Source organism: Pyrus communis, chromosome 6 (genome assembly GCF_963583255.1).
Source record: "Pyrus communis chromosome 6, drPyrComm1.1, whole genome shotgun sequence".
NCBI lineage: Eukaryota > Viridiplantae > Streptophyta > Magnoliopsida > Rosales > Rosaceae > Pyrus > Pyrus communis.
The window spans coordinates 14,262,195-14,285,959 of NC_084808.1; the positions used below are offsets into that span (position 1 = coordinate 14,262,195).

Genomic DNA, 23,765 nt, shown 5'->3' on the forward strand with positions numbered 1-23,765 from the left:
ACGTAAGATCTTCCCCTCAAAGGTTGGAAAGCTTTAAAAGGTGTGTTGAGAAAGTGAGAATAGAGAGCAAAGGGCTTGTGATTTTGGATGTCCCTACTAGGTGGAATTCCACATTTTTAATGTTGGAATCGGCTTTAAAGTTCAAGATGGCTTTTGATAGATTAAAGGTAGATGATGGTCATTACCTTCCGTACTTTGTTAAAGACAATCATGATAATATGAGGGAGGGGCCACCTTCGATGGATGATTGGAGTGAGGCGGGGATATTTGCAATCTTTTTGAGACCTTTTTATGAAGTCACTTTAAAAGTATGTTGTTCTAATACTCCAACCGTTCATACTACTTTTGGTGATTTGTTTAAGATCAAAAATCTCTTGCATGAAAACAAAGATGATGAACTTTTGTCTATGATCTCCAAGTTGATGCAAGAAAAATATGACAAGTATTGGGGTTCATTTAAGGACATGAATCAATATCTTTTTATAGCACTTGTGCTTGATCCTCGCCACAAATTAGATAAAGTTGTTGATTATTTTGAGATACAATTTGGTGAGGATGAAGAAAAGGTTGAAAGTGCCACAAATGGGGTGAAGGACTTATTGATTGATCTTTACAAGATTCATGAAAATATGTCTTTGAGTACACAACAAAGTATAAGTGGTGGTGGTAGTTCTCAAACGACAAGTGGAGACTCTTCATCAAGCATGACCGAAATAGAAAGAAAGTTGAAAGAAAAAAGTGAAATGAGAAAAGCAAAGAGAGCCCGGGTTGTGCATAATGATGTTGACAAGTATCTTTCCGATCCTAATGAAGGAGAAGAAGAGGAGAACTTTGATGTATTGAATTGGTGGAGAGTGAATGGGGTTTCTAAGTACCCTATTTTGGCACGTGTTGCAAGAGAGATCTTAGCTATTCCCGTATCAACCATTGCCTCAGAATCCTCCTTTAGTACAAGTGGACGGATAATTGATCCATATCGTAGTTCTTTAAGTCCAAAAATGGTGGAGGCTTTGATATGGTTGAACTTTTGGAAGCTTTGAACTTTGATGTTTATTTAACTTTGAACTTTGGAACATTTGATTATAATTGAACTTTGAATTGAATGTTTATTTTCATTGTCTTTAACGATTATGTTTGAATGATTATATTAGAAATTTGAATGATTATTTCATTGTCTTTGAATGATTATATTAGAAATTTTGGAATGCTTATTTTGACGATTATGTTGAAATGGGACTTATTACAAAATGGCTGCAAGTTGGTTTCATACAATTTTTTTTAGCTACTTGGAAGAGAAGAAAAAAAATAAAAAAAACCGAACCGGGCCGAAACCGAACCGAGAAAAACCGAACCGAACACAAACCGAACCGAACACAAACCGAGAGAAAACCGAACCGAACCGAACCGAACAGTAATTTCGGTTCGGTTTCCGGTTTTGGCAAAAAACCGAACCGAACGGAACCGAACCCACCCCTATTGTGTATGTCGTGTTCGTGTAACACCTATTATCTTAACGGATCGTGTTGTGTCACACCCGTTATCTTAACGGGTCCTTAACAGGTCAGGTCACTTTACCCAATGGGTAAAGTGACCCGACTCGTTATGACCCATTAAGAAAAATATATTTTTTTTCTTAAATTTGCACATACCACACATTACCACATAAATATTACTTCAAAACATTAAAACACATTTGTCGTTTAAGTACTACATCTACACTCGAAAATAAGAGTCTAATAAACAAACATATATACACTAATAGTCTATTACAAAATATTAAATGTGCAAGGATATGTAAAATGAAAGAGTTCTTGTTTTCAAGGCTGTGAAGCCTATCTCAAAAGTTTAAACCTTGCCAATGGAACTCAAAGCTTGTATGTTATTCCTTTTACAAAATCCTCAATTTACATCGATCATCATGACATAAGATTTTGTGGTATCCACTTGCGTAAATATTTTAAATTGACGATCAAATTAGTTCATTGTATTCATATAGGATCAAGGAGTGTAGCTGTAAAAAATCATCAAAATCGGAGTTAAAATAACCGTTACATCGTGATTTTTCATTTATAATCGTCGAAAAGTTTTGTCCCATTACTTGATCTCTGAATGTTTGTTTTTTGCAATTTTTGGTGTATGCGATCTCGAAGTATATACAAACATATTTGATAGTTGGATCGTTGAAACTAGTTTCGTAGAATGCGTATCCCATCAAAACAATAGATTCACTAACACTTAAGAGTTTATTCATACTTTCATCAAGTATAACATAAGATTTTGTGGTATCCACTAGTGTAAATATTTTAAATTGAAGATCGAGTTCATTCATTGTATTCATATAGGGTCAAGGAGTGTAGCTGTAAAAAATCATCAAAATCAGAGTTAAAATAACAGTTAAATAGTGATTTTTCGTTGATAACCGTTGAAATTTTTTGTCCCGTTACTTAATCTCTGAATGTTTGTTTTTTTGCGATTTTTGACGTATGCGATCTTGAAGCATATACAAACAAGTTTGATGGTTGGATTGTTTAAACTAGTTTTGTAGAATGCGTATCCCATCAAAACGATAGATTCACTAACACTTAGAGTTTATTTATATTTTCATTAAATATAACATAAGATTTTGTGGTATCCACTAGTGTAAATATTTTAATTTGAAGATCAAATTCATTCATTGTATTTATATAGCGTCAAGGAGTGTAGCTGTAAAAAAATCATCAAAATCGGAGTTAAAATAACCGTTAAATCATGATTTTTCGTTTATAACCGTTGAAAAGTTTTATCTCGTTACTTGATCTTTTGTTTTTTGCGATTTTTGGCATATGTGATCTCAAAGTATATACAAGCATGTTTGACGGTTGGATCGTTGAAACTAGTTTCGTAGAATGCATATCCCATCAAAATAATAGATTCACTAATACTCAAAAGTTTATTCATACTTTCATTAAATATAACATAAGATTTTGTGATATCCATTAGTGTAAATTTTTTAAATTTAAGATCGAGTTCATTCATTGTATTCATATAGGGTTAAGGAGTGTAGCTGCAAAAAATCATCAAAACCGAAGTTAAAATAACCGTTAAATCATGATTTTTTGTTTATAACCGTCGAAAAGTTTTGTCATGTTACTTGATCTTTGAATGTTTGTTTTTTGCGATTTTTGGCGTAAGCGATCTCGAAACATATACAAACAAGTTTGACAGTTGGATATTTGAAATTAGTTTCGTAGGATGCGTATTCCATAAAAACGATAGGTTCACTAACACTTAAAGTTTATTTATACTTTCATTATGTATAACATAAGATTTTGTGGTATCCACTAGTGTAAATATTTTAAATTGAAGATCAAATTCATTCATTGTATTCATATAGGATCAAGGAGTGTTGCTATAAAAATAATCAAAATCGGAGTTAAAATAACTGTTAAATCATGATTTTTCGTTTTTTAACCGTCGGAAAGTTTTGTCCCATTACTTGATCTCTAAATGTTTGTTTTTTGCACTTTTTGGTGTATGCGATCTCGAAGTGTATACAAACATGTTTAGTAGTTGGATCGTTGAAACTAGTTTCGTAGAATGCGTATTCCATCAAAATAATATATTCACTAACACTTAAGAGTTTATTCATACTTTCATTAAGTATAACATAAGATTTTGTGGTATCTACTAGTGTAAATATTTTAAATTAAAGATCGAGTTCATTCACTGTATTCATATAGGGTCAAGGAGTGTAGCTGCAAGAAATCACCAAAATCAAAGTTAAAATAACCGTTAAATCGTGATTTTTCGTTGATAACCGTCGAAAAGTTTTGCCCCGTTACTGGATCTCTGAATGTTTGTTTTTTGCAATTTTTGGCGTATACGATATCGAAGCATATACGAACAAGTTTGACGGTTGGATCGTTGAAATTAGTTTCGTAGAATGCGTATCCCATCAAAACGATAGATTCATTAACACTTAGAGTTTATTTATATTTTCATTAAGTATAACATAAGATTTTGTGTTATTCACTAGTGTAAATATTTTAAATTGAAGATCGAATTCATATAGGGTCAAGGAGTGTAGCTATAAAAAAAATCATCAAAATTGGAGTTAAAATAACCGTTAAATCGTGATTTTTCGTTTATAACCGTTGAAAAGTTTGTCCCATTACTTGATCTCTGAATGTTTGTTTTTCGCAATTTTTGGCATATGCGATCTCGAAGCATATACAAAAAAGTTTGACAGTTGGATCGTTGAAATTAGTTTCATAGAATATGTATCCCATCAAACCATAGATTCACTAACACTTAGAGTTTATTTATACTTTTAATAAGTATAACATAAGATTTTGTGATATCCACTAGTGTAAATATTTTAAATTGAAGATTGAATTCATTCATTGTATTCATATAGGATCAAGGAGTGTAGCTATTAAAAATAATCAAAATCGGAGTTAAAATAACCGTTATATCGTGAGTTTTCGTTTTATAACCATTGAAAAGTTTTGTCCTGTTACTTGATTTCTAAATGTTTGTTTTTTTGCGATTTTTTGTTGATGCAATCTCGAAGCATATACAAACAAGTTTGACGGTTAGATCGTTGAAATTAGTTTCGTATAATTCGTATCCCATCAAGTTCAATGGTGTGTGTATATATATATTTATTAAGTAGATTTAAATTTATTTATTTTGTACGTATAACACTTAGGAAATTGAATGATATGTATATTTAAGCCAATCCAATGGTCACCAATTTTTAAAATTTAATTTAATATATATATATATAATTATTATAGTTTTTAGGGGTATAAAATTGTTAAATTAATATATATATATATAATTATTATAGTATTTTTTTAGGGTTATAAAATTATAAAATTAATATTTTGTTTATCGTGTATCGTGTTACCCACGTGTATATACGAACCAACCCGTTATCTTCACAGGTGTTTATTGGATTACCCGATAACGACTCAATTTGTTATCGTATCAACCCGAACACTTGTTAATTTCGTGTTGCGTCGTATTGAATTATTGGATAGTGTCAGGAATTATTGGGTCGATGATGAAGATAGCGGCGTGGGAGAGGGGAGGAAAAGATGGGAAAAAACATAAAAGTAAATGGGATGATAAGGAGGCGGAGGAAGAGAACAAAAAAACACACGGCCAATATAATAATCATACTGATTTTAAATCCGGTTCAGGGATATTTAGTAAACTGTTTGTATGAAATCATCATCATTTTTACTCTAATTCTAGACACATAAACATGCCATAAATGTATTAGTCCACATCTACAGCCTGAGAATGAGCAATTAACTTAATATCAGTACTTAGGTGAAATAATGTTGTATTTGTCTACCGTGTATATAGTCTAACAAGTTATGTTGCAACTTTTTAATATGACCTATTGAGCATGTTAACTAATAGTTGAATGTGTCGTTTTATCTATAAACCTACTTTAATAGTGTAACAAGACATCTGTGATGTAGCAATCAATGTTGTTGCATTAATAACAATGTCATTTTGTAATGGGTTAGTATACAAAATGGTCCCTAAGATTTGCATGATCAATAGAAATGGTCCCTGAGATTGTCCATCATCCATGATTTTGATCCTTCCGTTAAAAACTCTTTGGGCAATTTTCAAAGCTTCGTAACTCAATCGATTCTTAACCAAATTCAACCCATAATATATCAAAATGAAGATAAGAAAGTGTAGAACAAGATTATACAATTTTGAAGTCCAATGATTGCTGAAGATGGCCGGAAAATAAGCTGAAAGGTGACTGGTCAGCAGGAAAACTGGAAAACTCGCTGGAAATTGGGTAAATTTTAAACGTTCATAACTTCTTCAATACTCAACGAAATTTAGTGATTCAAAAACAAAAATTATACTTCTCAACGAGACAAAGATAATGGTATCTTTTTTTCCTGCTAAATCGATGTGGTTTGGCTGAAAAACTGCTCGAAAGTGGCTAACTTGAAAATGGTTAGCCACTTTCGAGCCGTTGTCCGACCAAACCACGACGATTTAGCCTTCGAAAAAGGTATCATTCTCTTTGTCTCATCAAGAAGTAATATTTTCTTTTTTGAATCACTCGATTTGGTTGAGTATTGAAGAAGTTGTGAATATTTAAAGTTTACCTAGTTTCCGGCGAGTTTTCCAATTTTCCCACGGACCAATCACCTTTCAGGCTATTTCCCGCCCATCTTTGGCAACCCTTGGGCTTCCAAATAGGTATAATCATATTCTACACTTTCCTATCTTCATTTTGACATATTATGGGTCGAATTTGATTAAGAAACGATTGAGTTACAAAACTTTGAAAATTGCCCCAAATCGTTTTTAACAAAATGACCAAAATCATGGATGGTGGACAATCTCAGGGACCATTTCTATTGATTTTTAATCTTAGGGACCATTTTATTGATCATGCAAATCTCAGGGATCATTTTGTATAATAACCCTTTTGTAATTTTAAAATATTATGTAATATTGGACAACAAAATTTACAGTTATAATATTATTCTACATTATGGTAATTTAGATGTTAAATCATATTGAAACTTAATGTCATGTTGTAATAGCCTTAACATGAAAGTTGGCGTGGGGCCCAAAATGGAATAGTAATGATTCTCTAATACGATGACGTCCACACATAATATCTTATGTTCACACTGTAGCATGACATCCACATTGTAAAAACTAACGTTGTTAATGTAATAACAATAGTATTTTGTAAACTCAACACTATTATGTATCAGTGGACAAAATTTTGACAATTTTTTTTTGTCAAAAAATAAATTGACAATTATAGTGTAATATTACGTTTCTTGTAATTATAACATTGAATCACATTGAAACTTAATGCCATGTTGTAACAGTCTACGCGTAAAGATTGTTGGTCCAAAATTGAACAACTCCATGTTCAGTCAAAAGTATTTAACGGTCAAGATAGTTCACTAAACTTAATCAAGGGAACCGTAGAATTTTCTTGAATGTTATAGGTAGTACGTTAATTGTATAGAATCTCACTTTATTGATTTCAAATTTTTTTTTATTTTTTATTTTCAACCAATCTATGTTTTAGTGTCGGTGCATTAAGCCGCATATCGAACAAATGCAACACTACTATTAGGATTAATTTGGTTATGCATCAAATTAGTAGGATAACCAAGGGAAACGAATATGGTTAATGACTGGTTCGATTATTTCCTTTCATAAGCAATGAAGAACATATTCTTCAGTAAAAGGCGAAAAAATAGTTCGTTTTGTGCCCAATGTATAGCTCCAATTTAAAATATATCCTATATACTCTCTTACATATATTGAAATTTGAACCAAAAGTTGAACAAATGATACCATTGAAGTGAAGAAATTTTGAAAGTGATATGACTTAATAGGAAGCTTTTAAGAGCAGAGATCCCTGTTTTTCTTTTCTTTCATTTTTTTTTATAATGAAAATGAGATTAGTTGGGGGCCCTACATCACATCAAACTTTAACAAATCGAACCGTTTAGTTTTTAAGTTGCACCTCATATATTATTCTTGAGTTCAAAAAAAAATTGACGAGCACTTTGTTCTTTAAGAAAACATTGAAATTTCATCATAATAATTAAAAAACCAGATGATTTCAAATTGAGTTGAATTTTTGTAAGAATGATCTATGAATTAAGACTTACAAAATAGATGGTTCGAATCTCAATGTGAAATGAGTCTCACAACTAATTCCCACTAAAAAAAAATAAATATCCCTTTTGGTAAAGGACCTGTGACTTAATATTACAACAGAATACCTTTTAGATAAACTTCACCCAATCTCATCCAGCCACCAAATGGACCAAAAAAATATGAAATTTCAAGTTTACTGTCAAATTATTTTATAAGTTTGGTAATAAAGCTTCAAAGTCAAAGGTAATAGGGAAATTTTATTAAAACACATTCTTTTTTATATACTCAACTCTAAAAATATTTTATTCAACTCCTAATTCACCCTTGTATAAAACTGAAAAATAAAAAACAAAATCAAAATGTATTTCCACACCCACCGTTCTTCTACCTCAAACCCCACCAGAGATTTGCAGATGATTTTTCAAGGCAACTTCAAATCAAACAACCTTCCATGGCAACCCATTTACCTTCCGTACAAGCTTTGACATCCAACGCCTTCCATACAACATAAAGCCACCCTTGGTCGTGATTCTCCACGTCGCCAACTCTGTAACACTTGAAAACTCTATAGGCCCCCATCTGCGTCGGCATTTGTTGGTTGAAGGAAGTAAGCAATAAAGAGAAAGGTGGGTAGAAGGAGAGAGAGAGAGAATAGAGGATGAGAACAAAGAGAAAGGAAAAGGAGTTTGAAAATAGAAGGCGTTGACACGAAAAATTTACCCGTGTTAGTGAAGAAGTTGCTGGAAAGAGGTGGGAGTTGGTGAGGCTGATACGGGTTCATCTCCTTTCAATATATTTTTCTTATCTCACATTAATTTAGGATTAAAGTGGAGAGTTCAATAATAAAAATATGTAAGTTGAGTGTAGAAATAAGTTTTTAGGATCCAAATAAAATTTCCCAAGGTAATATGGTAATCAAACAATACTTTTCACAACCAACCATTTTCTCCAAAAAAAAAAAAAAAAAAAAAAAAAAAAAACGCTTTGCGATAAATTCCTACGCATGCATAGCATGCAGACATAATTCTAAAGCTTATTAAGTGTTTTTCCTTTGAAATTGTTGTTTAGTCTTATTTTATCCTTTAAACTTGATTTTTTCTCATTCTACTCCTGAAACAACCATTTTCGTCTTATTTATTTTTATATCACAATATTTTTTTCCATTCCGTTAAATAGATATTAAATTCAAAGGTAGTGTAGACATTTCATTTTTGACATACATTTCAACATACAACTTGTTTGCTAATGTAATGTTTATTTGACTAAATAAAATGAAGATGACAATTTCATAAAGCAAAATGAGACAAGACTAACTTCAAGAGATAAAATGAGACTAAACAGTTCTTTCGAGGGGGCATCAATTAATGTCTAATTCTAAATCTACTTTAAAGCAAGTGGCACCCAAATTTGTGATGTTGTGATACATAAAATATAAAAAAAAAATTCAAACTAGTTACTTTCTTCCAAGAACTTAAAACACATTAATCATAAAAAAACTGTTGATTAAAAAAAAAAGAACATTAGTTAAAAATGCGATGTTTTAGGATTCTAGTTAAATGCAAATTGAACCATATTATTGCTAGCTCTTAGTGAGACTAAATGCATTCATTTTTCCTTAGTGTAGATAATATCGTTTGTTCATAAATTAAAGAAAATGACAATTTAGTTCAATTTTTTGCTTTCATAAGACATTAATCGTTACATATATGAAAGAGAACTTCAAAGTGTAAATTGAAAAACAGCTTAAAAAATTTATAACTATTGGAGTGGAGAAATTTTGAGACTATCGGGTTCGATATTTTTGTTCTAATTATAGTAAACGGTTGCACCACAGTCTTGTGGTATTCTTTTTCATTTGTAAGTGAGGCATCTTAGATTCTAATCTCACCAAATTAGATGAATTTGAACAATATTATTGCTACACCATTGCAAAGCTAAGCGCACCCCTTCTTTTTAGCATAAATAATATTATTTGTTAAAAGAAAAAAATTATTAAACGGTTGATATTATTATGTGAGACAAAAAATGATAGTAAATGATGAAAAGTATTTTGGAATAAAGATGAACAGATTCCACTTTTTTCTATATTTTTTTATTTCTTTCCTTTTGTCTTCAAACTTGAGAAAACAAGTTATCTTGGAATAAAGTCGATAAAGATCAACGGATTCCACTTTTTCTATAATTTTTTATTTCTTTTTCCTTTTGTCTTCGAACTTGAGAAAACACCGAATGGGCCTTTAAACTTTAACACGTGGGCTTGTCTTGGGCTTACATGCCTTTTGATGCATTTTCCTGTCCAAAAAGTGAACTCCTCTATTCACTAAAACCCCTCATTTTTATGAGACTTGCTAATATAGTTTCCTTTGTGAAAATATATGGTTCAACACACTCATAACAAAATGTCCAAGTGTAAAAAGATTATAAAGGTTTAGTTCATTTCACAATATTGAGTTTTGGACTTGGGTTCAAAATGAGCCCCAAAATTTTCAAATTTGACATTGCAACCTACGTTTGATATTTGACTAGTTCACACATTTTCTTTAGAAGGTAGTGATTTTCACACTTTCATTTTATCACCTCACATTCCTTTTATATTTATCTTCAGATTGAATAAAATAGAAAAAAAAATTAAAAGGTCAAATAAAAAAATGAGTGCAAAACGAGAAAACGAGTGTGTGAAATCATTATTCATCTCTAAAGCGACCTTGATATATTCTTTGTGGTATGCTTGATGGATTTTTTTTGGGGGGGGGGGGGGTGGGGTCTTGAACATTGCTATGCATTATTGAATGGGGGATAACATGTAGCGATGAACTCATTTCATTTAAGTCTTTCTTTTCATATTGATACATCAATATCTAACAGTCAAAACGACTGTCAACCTAACAAAAGGTGTAAATTGAATAAATGTCAAAGTGACGACTTGTAATGTGACAAAGTTATGATCTATATTCATTTTGAAATTGACCACAAACTTAAAAGGCATGTATAATACTTAATTCAACATTTAATATTGACAACTTGGTTCGATTTAGATGATAATTACAAATTTTGGCCATATTTTATTTTATAATTTCAACCCTAAATTTAAAAAGGGTAACATATAATGGTATAATTAAATATCCACAACGAACTTTTTCTCTTGAAAATCCATAATTTTTCTCTATTATACGATAATTTATTTTATTTACGATAATTTTTTACACGTACATAACATGCTTTGATATTGTTAGATCTAACTTAGTAGGACCCATGAATATAATGATGTAACACATGAACTCAGCCCATATTGTTTGTTGGAATCGTCCATCCATGCTGTCCTAAGCATTAGCAATTGGTAGCATCCAAAGCTCTTAAGATCATTTCCCAAACAACTTTAATTTTTAGGGTGTGAGGGGCAATTCTGTCCAAAAATAGTCAAGTTGCATACAATTTGCAACCAAAAATGGACGCGAAAAATTGACACCTTTTGTCAAAATTTTCATTTCAAAATCCGCCATGAAAGTAGCTCCTCCAAATTTCTCAGCAGAACCCTAAACAAAGAAAAGGCACACCCACCACCGCAACCGCAAACTTCCATGCCCAACCTCCACAGCCACTACACTCTCCTCCCACTCAGACCCACTTCATTTCTGCTGACGAAATGGGCTCTCTCATCCCAATTTTAGACCTCAATAACCTCCCAGAATCCGCCGCCGGCTCTACCCCAAACACTACCATCTCCGCCGTATCCATGAAAGTCCCCAAAATCGAACCGAAGCTCGAACCTTTCGACGAACCACTCGATGCCCACCTGCCCCAACTGCCTCCAGAACCCTTCATTTCCACTCCTACCCCCAACTCTCTCACCAATTCCCAAATTAACCCTTTCTCCGACCAGAACCACACCCCCGTATCTGATTCCTCCGCCGCACCCTCCGACCAGGAGAATGTGTACTCGGAGTTCCATCGAATTTCCGAGCTTTTCCGAACTGCTTTTGCTAAAGGGCTCCAGAGTATCGGCGACGGCGAGGTCGAAGTATTGGACCCGGATGCGCGAGCAATTGTGCCGGTTCCTCAGGAAACCCAGATAACAGAGGCTGTCGTCGCGCGAAGGAAATACCCCAAGCGGTCCTCCGAGCTCGTCCGGGTGACCGATCTCAACATCGAGGACCAGAGGTACTTCCGTGACGTGGTGCGGAAAACCCGAATGCTTTACGACTCGATTCGGATACTGTCAGTGGCGGCGGAGGAGAAGCGGAACCCAGGAAACGGGAAGCGAGTCCGCGGCGACTTGCAGGCCGCCTCGGCGCTCAGGGATCGTGGGTTGTGGCTCAATCGCGATAAAAGGATCGTGGGTTCGATTCCTGGGGTGTACGTTGGCGATCTCTTCTTTTTCCGCATGGAGTTGTGTGTGGTGGGTTTACATGGCCAAGTCCAAGCTGGCATCGACTATCTTCCAGCGAGCCAGAGCTCGAATCACGAGCCAATTGCAACCAGCATTATTGTTTCGGGTGGCTATGAGGACGACGAGGATGCTGGCGATGTGATTATCTACACCGGTCATGGAGGACAGGACAAGTTTAATAAACAATGTGCTCATCAGAAGCTGGAAGGTGGGAATTTGGCATTGGAGAGGAGCATGCATTATGGGATTGAAGTGAGAGTTATCCGAGGAATCAAATGCCAAGGTGGTATTTCACATAAGGTTTATGTTTATGATGGCTTGTATAGAATATTTGACTGTTGGTTTGATGTGGGGAAGTCGGGGTTTGGTGTTTATAAGTTTAAACTTCTGAGAATGGAAGGGCAAGGCGAGATGGGTAGCGCCATTCTTAAGTTTGCGGCTAGCCTTAGGGCCAGCCCATTGTCTGTGAGGCAGTCTGGGTATCTCAGTCTGGATATTTCTAATAAGAAGGAGAATGTTCCAGTTTTTCTGTTCAATGACATTGATTCTGACCAGGATCCCATGTATTATGAATATCTTGCGGCAACTGTGTTTCCAACACAAGTATTTCATCAGTCCGGGAAGGGGACCGGGTGTGATTGTGTTGACGGTTGTTTTGGTAATTGCTTTTGTGCTTTGAAAAATGGAGGCGAGTTTGCTTATGATGACAATGGGTGTCTTTTGAGAGGGAAGCCTGTGGTTTTTGAGTGCGGGCCCTTCTGCCATTGTCCCCCAACATGCCGGAATCGTGTCACTCAAAAAGGTATGAGAAATAGACTGGAAGTGTTTAGATCAAGAGAAACAGGTTGGGGAGTTAGGTCCTTGGACTTGATACATGCCGGTGCCTTTATATGTGAGTATACAGGGGTTATTCTCACTAGGGAAATGGCTCAAATATTTGCAATGAATGGTGATACCTTGGTTTATCCACATCGGTTTTCTGATAGATGGACAGAATGGGGAGATTTATCCCAGATATATCCTGATTATGTACGTCCAACTTATCCTTCGATCCCACCATTGGATTTTGCTATGGATGTATCCAAAATGAGAAATGTTGCTTGTTATATGAGCCACAGTTCCACTCCGAATGTGATGGTGCAGTTTGTACTGTATGATCACAATAATTTGATGTTTCCTCATCTCATGCTGTTCGCAATGGAGAACATCCCTCCTATGAGGGAGTTGAGCCTTGACTATGGGGTGGCTACTGTGTCTGAGGCTGATGAATGGACAGGAAAACTTGCTATCTGTAACTAATTTTGATGGGGCGATGATATTAAATCATGCAGACAGTTACGGGAGTATGATATACTAAGGTAAAACCAACTCATTTCTCAGTAAAAGCATTTGTATCTTTCTTATTTTTTTGGTTATACACCAGATCAGCTTGCCCTGTTTTCCCATGCTTTGTTGTAGCTCTTGTTCAAACTTCAATGTCACCTTGTCACCTATTCATTGGTGCTAGGTATGTGATTCTTTGTGCAATGATATACTCTAGTAATCATATGGTGAAGCATACTATTCGGAGGAAGGGGCCTTTATATTTCTCTGTGCTGGAGGTGATTTGTCTTGTTACATATAAAACCTAGTCATTCTAGTCTATTTACATAGGAATTAACATTTTCCGTTTGTGTTGCTCTGGAGCAAGATTGTTCATTAATTTGTATGCTAGGGTAATATCATGATTCATGGACCATGATTCTGGCTATAAATTATACTCAGGGATTTTGGTTTATAATATTCTGAATGCTCAGGGAAAGACTTGAAAATTGTAATTTGTGATGGTTAATAAATTTACTGAAGTGAGTAAAAATAAGTTACAACTTAAAAGGAATATAGGAGGACATGAATGCTGAACTAGAACAGTTTTTCACCAACATTTAGTTTTGACTACTGCAATAAGACACTTGAGTATCAGATATTTCTCATATTTGTTCATGACCCAAAGGAAACAAATATTCACCACCCCCTTTTTTGGGTTAGGATAAAAGGATTTGAACCATTGACCTAGCCTAATCCCAACCCATTTTCTGACCCTTTCTCATGACTTGGCTATCCTAACCCCAACAGAATAAAAATTTCTTATCATTAAGACAACTATTTTGGTTTGTTTTATTAAATATTTCTCTTGCCAATAAGTTTCAGCTACAAGTTTTATCGAATGTGCTTTTGCATATTCTGAACATCAAATTATGCTTTGCAAAAGGAAGACATTTGGTTTAGGATGGCAGGCTTGTTTTTGATTGCTAGAAGAGTTAAATTATGTGCTTTTCAGTCCTGATTAATGGTACTCTCTGTTGTACATTCAAACACATTAAAATAAAAATTCTGACCCCAAAATATGTAGTTTTCAGTATACAATGGTAATGACACTTTTCTGGTATTTTATTTTGCTAGGGTTATAAGTATTGGTGCTTGTAGTCATTGCCCCATTGCTTTCCATTTGAGTCTTCATGTCATTCTATTACTAATGAGCGCAGATGGAACAATATGGGTTATGGGTAGTGAGTGCACCGTCGGGTCCTCAAACCATTTGGGTTGGAGTGCATATTTGACATATGCAACCCGAGTATTGTGGCAATTTGTGGAATAATTGTACCTTGAAGCAATTATAGGATAAACTTTTAAAGAAGATAATTTTGTTAGCAAAATCTATGACTTTGTTCTTGTACTTTTTATATTTTACCATTGATGAGAAGTGCAATCAAAGGCCACATGGTATACAGTCCCCTATGTAAAATAACCGAAAACTTATAAAACAACAACTTACAAACCAACCCACCCCAACCCTAAAGAGAGCGGGTCCACAGAAACTGCAATGAAAGTAATACAGTGCACTTCCCAATCCCTTGAACGGAGTAAGAAGGGGCAGTCACTAAATCCAAATGAAACTGAAGCCCAAAGTGATGTCTAATATATAGCCTTGTCGAATGAACTTGGAATCTATTATCCTGTAAATAGGAGAAAGAAACTATTTAATTAGTGTAGTATTTCTTGAAGTGGAGTTTGGTACAGGGAAAGGGAGAAGAAATTCATGTTGAATGGATATGTGAAAGTCCAGTGAAGGGAAAATGCCATGGTTTACCTTTGAGTTATGGTTGACTTCAATAAAAGGCATTAATTTGGGGACACTTTAATTTTACATTCGTTCCCTAGGAAATTGAGTTACTTTAACTGTCCTGGAATTTTAATTGATTAACAGGAAAGAATCTCGAATGCACTTCAACTGGCCCATTCAGTAATCATTAAACATCACAGGAACAATAGTGAATCATATTTCTTGCTTAAAAACATTATAGAGGCATCAGATTACATTTAGATAGCTATAAATTGTACCTATAGAACTTCTACTTGTGCTATTTTAAGAGGTTGCAAGGTAAAGATGCAAAGTGCTTTGAAACCTGCATTACATACAATACGACTCAGGTTGTCAAGCTGATTTGGTGTTTGTATAGGGTATTTTGAAGTTTTTACTTAAGTTGTACAAAATAATTGCTAGGCTGCAGCTAAATGTAAACTTACTAAGCGTGTATGGGAATTTGGGGAATGGGTATATGTATGGATATGCCCATATAGTAACCTTGAAAATTTGAGGAAAATATTTTTGACTGCTTCAAAATGTACCAATTAATATTCAGTTTATATTTTTCGGTTACTAGCATATTCAGTTTCTTTCATCAATGCTGTACGCTAATTTAATATATATGTGCGTGTGTGTGTGCGAGCACGCATGTGTCTCTGCATATGTAAGGAAATTCTTTCAAATAGGATGCCTGTACTTTGTGAAAGGGTTTTGATATCCACACACCCCTTTTTACTTCTCACACACCCTTGTAATTTTCGGCCGTCGGATCGGATGAATTGAAGAGGATCAAGGGACAGAAATTAACAAGGGGTGTGTGAGAAGTAAAAAAGGGTGTGTGGGATAGCATACCCCTTTGTGAAAACTTCCTTGTTTGAATCACCCTGCAATTAAATTTTAATAATTCCAACCTTGCATCTTCGTTCAATGGATTACCCTTAAAAAGTTCTGTGGAATAGGAAACCATTTAGTTATCTAAGTATTGATCAAATTAATAAATGAACACAACGTTTCTGATCGCTAACAAATTTATTATTGGGGTAGGTTTTCTTTTGTCATATACTAGTTGAACATATAATTATTTTCTCGTTGAGATTAATGATAGCTTTTATGTGGATGAAAGTATATACAAGTTTGCTCTGTATTCCCTATACGTGTCATATCAATGTCCTCGCACCTCTGCACCAACACCATAGTTTCAGATAACATCTTGTCATCTAAGTTGGCTTAACCAATGCCAAATCTGAAATTCTTGCTTGTGATATTTGCCATGTGGTAGGAAATTAGGAATCTATGTCAGAATCATATTTCTCTGTGACAAAGTCCTTACTATTAAAATTAGAGTTCTGTAAAGTTCATTGCAATTAGACTAGAATACGCAATAACCTATTTGAATTTGAAATTCTTCTTGTTCATTAAAAGTGTATTTCGTTCTTGTATTTTCTTCAAAACCAATTCATTGTTTAGGTTTGTCAAAGCTACAAAATCCTCTGCAATGTCAAATTGTATATATCCATACAATCGATAACATTCAGTTGGCTGCTTTACAGACACACGCGTCTCATGCCCTTGCCTGTTCGCGTGAATAGAGAGAGACACACATGAGCACACGCATAACTTGTTCCTGGTGTATATCTTTTGCAAAGTTAGGCAGTTTATTGAATATGGATAAAGTGAGGGAGCCGTGCAAATCTTGTCATTTGAAAGAGAATTATGTGTTTGGAAGGGGAAGTTTAGTAAAGTACAATAAGTTGAGCGGCTTCCTGGAGTTCTCTTCTGTTTATTTCTGCAGTTCTATATTTATTTATTGTAAAAAATTTGAACCAAAAATTTTCAAATGGAAATTTACTCTCGGCAGAAAAATGATGCACTAAATATTGTATCTAGTGACTGTTTCTCTGCTTTTTATAGTCATAATTAGTTCATTAGATTTCTGTGTATGATAAATGGTGCATACTTGAAAGCTTACCGGCCTGTGCTGCTGTGCAACTGGATCGGAAGCCATTCGGTTATATGGTCCACATAATTTTCTGTTATCATGTTACGCAGGTGTATACATGGAAAAACAGAATACTGGATGTGTTTGGTTATTGTCGCGATTGCTTTTATAAAAATGGCATACTCAATGGTTCTTGGAGCTCTCTAATTTGTTTTCTTATTATGCAGGTGGCATTCAGACTACTAAGCTGTGTATCTGGCTTCCGAATTTTCTGGTCCATGAATGTTTCCTCGCAACTAGATGCCGAAAATGTAAATTTTTCAATCAGGTTATCCAAAAGCATTGACGTGGCTCATGTACATGGCAATTGAAGTCGCGGGCTGGTGAAAAAAAAGAGAATTGAGAACTCGCAGACCGAGCCACCAGATGCTGCTGTGATGATTTTCTCTGACATTTTAGGCTTTCCCGGTTTCCTGGACTTTTCGGACCAAGTCTTCATACACGCAACTGATAGTAGGTGTCTTTAGGTTTGTTAAGTTTGTAAGAACAACTTCTACTGATCTTCTGTACTTGTAGCTTTGTATATGTTATCACAACCAAAATGGCTAAACTTTGTACAGAATTGTATAATTCGTGCCTACAGGTATCGCGTATGTTTGGATGGATTGGTTTTCTTTAATTCCTTGATTTATTCATTTATAATGGAGTATGATGGTGATGATTGAGGGTTTAGGGTAACAGGTAACTTGAAAGTAAGAATAAACTGCTGCACTCATAAATGATCGATACTTGAGGCAAACTGGCATGTTTGAAGAAACTACTTGCCATTGTGCTGCCTAAACTGCATGTTTGAACTTAGACATTAAAATAAGATTGCGATAATGGTTCATATTTAATCAATGCTCGTAAATACAACATTTGTAGATGTAGAGGCTCGAAATCCACTAACATATTGATGAAAGAAGAAAAGGTCACCAGACTACAAAGGTGCAATGTGCGTAAATACAACTTTTTGTAAATGTAGAGGCTCGGAATCCACTGACATATTGATGAAAGAAAAAAAGGTCACCAGACTACAAAGGTGCCGGTGCTTCTTAAACTAGGTTTGATAGTTTCCTCCTTAAAAGGAAAACGATGATACAAGCGAATATATAACATAAATGATCGATACTCGAGGCAAACTAGCATGTCTGAAGAAATTACGTGTCACTGTGCTGCCTAAACTGCATGTTTGAATTTAGACGTTAAAATAAGATTGCGATAATGGTTCATATTTAACCAATGCTCGTAAATACAACATTTGTAGATGTAGAGGCTCGAAATCCACTGACATATTGATGAAAGAAGAAAAGGTCACCAGACTACAAAGGTGCTGGTGCTTCTTAAACTAGGTTTGATAGTTTCCTCCTTAAAAGGAAAACGATGATACAAGCGAATATATAACATAAATGATCGATACTCGAGGCAAACCGGCATGTTTGAAGAAATTACGTGCCACTGTGCTACCTAAACTGCATGTTTGAACTTAGACGTTAAAATAAGATTGCGATAATGGTTCATATTTAACCAATGCTCGTAAATACAACATTTGTAGATGTAGAGGCTCGAAATCCACTGACATATTGATGAAAGAAGAAAAGGTCACCAGACTACAAAGGTGCAATGCACGTAAATACAACATTCGTAAATGTAGAGGCTCGAAATCCACTAACATATTGATGAAAGAAGAAAAGGTCACCATACTACAAAGGTGCCGGTGCTTCTTAAACTAGGTCTGATAGTTTCCTCCTTAAAAGGAAAACGATGATACAAGCGAATATATAACATAAATGATCGATACTCGAGACAAACTGGCATGTCTGAAGAAATTACGTGCCACTGTGTTGCCTAAACTGCATGTTTGAACTTACACGTTAAAATAAGATTGCGATAATGGTTCATATTTAACCAAATGCGCGTAAATACAACATTTGTAAATGTAGAGGCTCGAAATCCACTGACATATTGATGAAAGAAGAAAAGGTCACAAGACTACAAAGGTGCCGGTGCTTCTTAAACTAGGTTTGATTGTTTCCTCCTTAAAAGGAAAACGATGATACAAGCGAATATATAACATAATATGAATATTGCAATCGAGAGGGCTTTTGACTACATCTTTGTAAGCATGACCATGACTGTCAAGTTCTTTTGGTAAACTTTTGTATCCTCATATATATAAACCTTGTTTGTTATACAATCAGAGTTGTAATATGCACATTTCAGGATGACTTGGTATCCGAATTTCAGTATGTAGTGAAGATTACTTTGTGAAGAATACGGCTCATGCTTGAGTTGCGAGTGTTCCATTTTTCTCTAGTTGACGTAGTCTTGCTCGTTCCATCTTTCGTTTACGCCACTCTTCCAGGGCTGCAGGACATTATGCAAATTGGGAAAATTAGCTCATAACAATAAACACAAGTTGACATCTGAACAAAAAAAATGCACCAAAAATGCTATGAATCTTTCTTGCACGTACTAATACTAAAGTCAGAAAAATAATTTGACCAAATTATAATGAAGCAGCACGTAGTTATAGCGTAGGCTAGTATTTACACAAGAAACCATAACCAATGTATCCATCTGCTCTAACGTTTAAAGAAGTGAAGGATGTTCGACGAGTTCTCTGAGATTGGTTCACATCTAACTTAAAATGTGAGCAACTATCTGATTTTCATAAACAACTGACACACACAAATAACATACAAGAACAATAGCCCATTTCAGTGTTTCAGAATGGACAAAAAATGACATATTTTCACCTTTGAAGCTGGTTGCATCATTAACAGAATGTAGATCCTTCAACCTCTTGGAAAGGCCAACTGCAACGGTCTGCCGTGAGTCGTTCTCTTTGACTGTTTCTGGTTTTGCATTTGTTTCTTGTTGGATTTCCTTCACCTGAAATAGGAAAAAATTAAATGAACATCCAATTGTACACAAAACCATAAATTATACAAGGTTAACTATTTGTGTGATATTGAAATTTTTTATAAACAAGAAGTTCCAATTACAATTGAAAGTGCACATAAACATCAGACAAACAAACAGTAAGTATTGGTTCAGTTTGTACACGGGCACTCTCCGTTTCGTTTGTTACTAGCTGTAGAAGTTTATTTTAAGTAGAATTATAATCAATGCATAATAGTTCTAACACTGATTCCATACTTACTCTTTTTATCAGTTCCATGGGTCGCATAGCAAAACGAATTTCTTCAGATTCTCTTACATACCTAAGTGCAGCTGCACATACACAGGAAAAAGATTAAAGAAAACCAAGTTAAAGTCAAGAATTATCATATTAGAGCATATGAACAAAATATCCCTTCACAGATTCATGAATTAGTATATTTAACTTTCTATAACGAACACACCATAGTTTAACAATCACCATGGTGCTTAAATCAAAACTGGACCTTTTAGTCATTCAAATATAGGTTTCATGCTATTATAATGCTTCGTTCATGAAATGCCTGCTTAATCAAAACTGGATCTTTTAGTCATTCAAATATAGGTTTCATGCTAGTATAATGCTTCGTTCACAAAATGCCTTCACAATCACCATCTTGGAGCACTTTTTCTATTAAAATTTGCTCATAATTACCCTCAGGTTAAAACCCATCCTCCAGCCCTAAACTAGGGTCATATAGATGGAAAGGGAAGATTAAGATTAAGAAATAAAACTATACTGCGTCTAAGCGAGTAAACTACGTTACACATGGTAAAAAATTCCTGCAAAGAAGTGGTTGCTTCTCTCATAGCCTCATAGGAAAAGAGTAAGACACCAGTTGCACAATTTTAATCCTAAGAGTTTAATTCAAGGCTCTTCAGTTATCAAAAACCTCTATATATGGGATTTAGTTTTCAAAATTGAACTGGTCCCAATCCGAACTAGGAAGATAACCTCATGACATTGCAACTTAAGGATAAAATCCAAAAAAAACACCAACTGTGAACTGCACTAAATGAAAGACCTCAATCACAAAACCCTCAAGCCTAAAATACTAAATTTCAAGCACATTCGGAACCTTCGAAGATCGACATAAAGCTGCACAACAAGATAACAATACAATTAAACCACTAACCCCCGCACTAGAAATCCTAATTCCCTATCCTCAACCGAAATGGGTCACCAATCCAATCAACAACAAGAAGCAAATGATGGGTTAGCAAGAAAAACCCAAATTTTTTTAAAAAATTGAGGAAATTTAGATGATGGGTCAGCATGATTTGCAAAGATAAAGAAAACCCATGAGCCAGACTGTAGAGAGAGAGGGAGGGAGACCTGAATTGAGGCGAGAGGCGGAGAGTTTGGAGCGAGAAGTAGCGGATGAGAGAAAGCCCTGAAGCAGTAGAAGCGCCGTGATCAGGTTGAGCAAGCACATCATTATGGTGGCGCTCCTGAACGAGAGCCTGGGCCGCCATGATTGCTGTCCCTCCATCGTTTTCTTCTTCTTCTTGATTGCTGTATCTTTTGGTTATTAGATGCTAATTGAGCTGGTATAAATTAACAGCAGCGACAGAGAGAGGAAGATCGACAAAGAGAGAGCGCCGTCCCCGGCATAATTTGCGACTCCAAAATTGTCCTTGTTCACTTTCACTTGATTTCTACTCAAGGTCAAACCAAATTAGAGGTGGGTCCTTCTGCTTTGGGAGAGGAAAATCAAGAAAACAAAACAAAATTAAGAATCAGTTTCTATCCGTCAAGGTTCCTTTATAAGTGTTTTTAAAATTACAAAAAGCGCTTTTAGAGAAAATATACTTGGATTTTGAAAGCACTTAAAATTATAGAAATCCTAAACCCTAAAGGAGCACCAGTTATGTGCATTTTTTAGAAGTACTTCAAGTATTCTTTTAGGATTCACTTGCGATCAGTGGCGAAGCTATGATTTCTTTGGGGGGGGGGCGAACTTAAAAGAGTGCAATATTAAAGAAAAATGACAACGACTAAATCTTTTTAAAAGAGTGCAAGGACTTCTTGGAATATTTGAAGGAGGAGGACTACTCGAAATATTCGAAGGAGAAAAACTACCCAAAATGTTTGAAGGAGGATTTAAGCATTGTTTCTTATAGTATCATTCCATTACGTAACTATAAAATGGAAAGAAAAAAAAATTCTTAGACTTTTAATCCTAAAGTACACTATACTAATATGCATAATAACTAATCCAATGAACAATTCAACCAATCCAACCACTTGCATAAGCTCTAAATAATTACCCCTAATATGCATAATAACTAATCCAAACAACAATTCAATTAATCAATACTAATAACTCAATAAGCATACAAATTATTCAATAAATAAAAATTCAATTGAACTAAGCATATGAATAAGAATAATTGTATACATTATGGAATAATTCAATTAATTAATCAAGAATCATGGATTCAAATTTTAATTTTCACCCTAAAAAATAATTTCATATCAATAATCATAGAATCATATCAATAATCAATAAACAATAACCATATTAGTGCATTACCCTATAATTCTATACCAATTAAAACTCATTCATATTAAATAATTAATTAGGGTTAGGGATTATAAATTTAGGAATTAAAAAATTTACCTAAAGAATGGCTTTGAAGTCTGCAAGTCGTGGCTGGAGACTGACTTGAGTGATTGGCGGCGGCTGGAGCTTGGAGAGTGGCTAGTTTTTTGTCCATTGGATGCCAAGTTGCTGGGAATTTGGGGGGCAAGCTTTGCTCTTTGATTGGCAAAGGCAAAGTTGAAAAAGAAAAGGGGGACACAGCTCAACAGCAGAACCAGATCACCGGAACAGGGAGAGGGTGAAACCAGTCGAGTTTCCGATGAGGGGAGGGGTTGAACCAGCCCCCCAGGCGTATTTTTCCGGCGAGGGGAGTGGCGGCCGCCACTCCTCACCCTCACGTGGCTTCGCCGCTGCTTGCGATTTTACTAAGAATTGGTTTCATAAATATTTTCACCAAAAGCGTTTTCAGTATACTTCCAAACGATCCCTTAATCTAAGTAGTGTTATGGCACTTCAATTTTAACCTTGAAGACATCTTAAGTTTGATTATTGTCAATACAAATTCGGACTGAATTAATATGGCTTGTCTAGTGAGGTTGAGCTAATTTTCCTATCTCCCAATCTAGATAACGTCCTATGTTTTAAAAAATGAGTTACCGTCCAAAAAGAAAATTAAGAATCAAGAAACCTAGGTCAGCTGCATTTTTGTCCTTGGAAAATTTCCTTTTTATTCTATTGTTTGTATTATTTTATGTTGGTGATTATTTGAGTTTTTTTATACAAAATTTTAAGTTTGGATATTGGTTAGATAAGTTTCCAAATTTGAATTTCATGCTTCATTCGTATTCATTTGGATTTATTCCAAAAAAGAAGAAAAAGGAATGATGTACGATTTTTTCAATTTTTTTATGACTAACTTAAAAGGTTTTGAAGAAGTTGAGGTTTCATTATAAAATTAATTGACAATATAGGGAGTAGTCCAATCTCTTTTAAGCCCATGCAAGGTCTCACTTCTCATTGGGACTTATTCTCAGCACGCCCCTCATGTGTGGTGAATTTTCAAGCCTAACACATGGACAACACAACGGGTTAACGTGGAGCACATGTGGCCGTTTGGCTTCACAAATGGGA

General features: G+C 34.8%; 2 protein-coding genes across 4 annotated transcripts; one reads left to right on the top strand and one right to left on the bottom strand.

The window, feature by feature from the left end:
- The first annotated feature begins 11,008 nt into the window (after window positions 1-11,008).
- Window positions 11,009-17,785, top strand: LOC137737505 (histone-lysine N-methyltransferase family member SUVH9-like). Of its 3 annotated transcripts, none has more exons than XM_068477010.1 (2): window positions 11,009-13,401; window positions 16,718-17,315. In XM_068477010.1, exon 1 carries the CDS (start codon window positions 11,300-11,302, stop codon window positions 13,340-13,342), a length of 2,043 nt encoding a protein of 680 aa, XP_068333111.1. In that variant the 5' UTR covers window positions 11,009-11,299; the 3' UTR covers window positions 13,343-13,401; window positions 16,718-17,315. The 3 variants fall into 3 exon arrangements, with proteins under 3 accessions (XP_068333111.1, XP_068333112.1, XP_068333110.1); XM_068477011.1 differs by lacking the exon at window positions 16,718-17,315 and adding an exon at window positions 13,502-16,709; XM_068477009.1 differs by lacking the exon at window positions 16,718-17,315 and adding an exon at window positions 17,334-17,785 and having other exon boundaries at window positions 11,010-13,401.
- Window positions 17,786-19,288: 1,503 nt separating this feature from the next.
- LOC137738067 (uncharacterized) lies at window positions 19,289-21,724 on the bottom strand. The gene is made up of 4 exons (XM_068477670.1): window positions 21,425-21,724; window positions 20,312-20,382; window positions 19,905-20,040; window positions 19,289-19,512 (listed from the first exon to the last, which is right to left on the bottom strand). The coding sequence occupies exons 1-4, from the start codon at window positions 21,579-21,581 to the stop codon at window positions 19,427-19,429; spliced, it is 450 nt and encodes a 149-aa protein (XP_068333771.1). The 5' UTR covers window positions 21,582-21,724; the 3' UTR covers window positions 19,289-19,426.
- Window positions 21,725-23,765: the final 2,041 nt, after the last annotated feature.